At 34.6% G+C, this 1,404-nt stretch overlaps 1 protein-coding gene across 1 annotated transcript; it reads right to left on the bottom strand.

Moving 5' to 3' along the window:
• Positions 1-528: 528 nt before the first annotated feature.
• On the bottom strand, positions 529-1,005 carry LOC113305685. The gene has a single exon (XM_026554700.1). The coding sequence runs from the start codon at positions 1,003-1,005 to the stop codon at positions 529-531; it is 477 nt and encodes a 158-aa protein (XP_026410485.1).
• Positions 1,006-1,404: the final 399 nt, after the last annotated feature.

The raw sequence follows: 1,404 nt of genomic DNA, 5'->3' as shown, positions 1-1,404 counted from the left end.
AGACGGTACAAATAAAAATCTTAACTCATACAAAATCAATAATTCTCATCTCAATTTTGAAGAGAATTCAAAGAGGAAGAAAATGCAAAAATAATGAGTTCATTCCGAGTTCGGACGAAGAAGTTAGGGCCAAAACAAGTCGACCGAATATCGACGTCTACAGGCAAATATGCATACGGGTTTGCAAACGAATTTTCAAGTCCGCAAACTTAAACCCCTGGATTTTGATTTTAAAAGATTGTAAGCATACCAGGTATGTGTACCATGGAATCCAAACATCCTGAACTACTATTTTCAAACCTTTTTTTTTTTTACTTAACAAAGAATTATATTAATTACCAAAGGTGATACAAAGGTTTTTACAAAAGGAAACTAAAAAGATCAAAATACAACTAGAGAAAAAACAAAAAACAAGCTAATAAAATGGCTTTAACAAAATCTGTAGTAAGGTTGGTTTGGTATCTCCATTGGATTTAAGAAATGAGGTCTTGACTCATAAATTCTTCTTTCACCTCTTGCAAGATTAGCTCATTTCTTTGCTAGATCATCAGCAGAGAAATTAGTCTCCCTGTAACTATGTATGAGGCACCAAGTTTTAGGTCTTGCACAGATTTTCTCCCATATTTTTATGGCAAACCATGGAATTTTCTTGCTCTGAAATGCACTGATTGCATCTGATGAACCAGTTCTGAATAATACCTCTTCATGGCCTTTGCTTAATGCCCATTCTCCTGTATTCAGAACTTCTAGTATCTCTGCATAATATTTAGTTGAAACACCCAACCCACCTGAAACAACAACCAAGAATTCTCCTGAGCTTGTTCTACCAGTAAATCCATAGCCCGAGATACCTGGATTCCCTTTTGATGCACCATCACAGCACAACAGAATCTTGTTTGGAGGAGGAAGTTGAAAGAAAATTTCTTTAACTCTAGTACCTTTTACTTTTCTGCATTTTATCCCCAGAGCTTTCAAAACTTGTAAATCATAAGAGCAATTCCACATTGGTTATTTCATTCTAACCTCACATTCCATTGTGAACTTTAAAATCTTCTTCTTAATTTGATCTAGAGAGAAACCCTCTTCCTCATATAGCAATATGTTTCTTGTAAACCATAACTCTCTCATTGTAATGAAAGATGCATCTCTCCAAACTTTTTTAATGGCAGGGCTCTTATTCTTTGCCATTTTCAGGCTCTCTTCAAATGATTTAGGATTTATGAAATTAAACATGTTTCCTAGCCATTTACAAATGATTTCACTGAAGTTACAAAACCAGAGTAAGTGTTCTTTATTCTCTTCTTCCTTTTTGCAGAAACAACATCTTGAAGCCAATTGAACTTTTGTTTTCTTGAGGTTTTCATCTGTGGCACATATTCCCCTGACTAGTTTCCATATGTTACT

The sequence above is a fragment of the Papaver somniferum genome, chromosome 8 (genome assembly GCF_003573695.1).
Source record: "Papaver somniferum cultivar HN1 chromosome 8, ASM357369v1, whole genome shotgun sequence".
In the NCBI taxonomy this organism is placed as follows: Eukaryota; Viridiplantae; Streptophyta; class Magnoliopsida; order Ranunculales; family Papaveraceae; genus Papaver; species Papaver somniferum.
The sequence above is the reverse complement of the archived record's forward strand: the minus strand, read 5'-3'. Positions and strand labels throughout refer to the sequence as shown.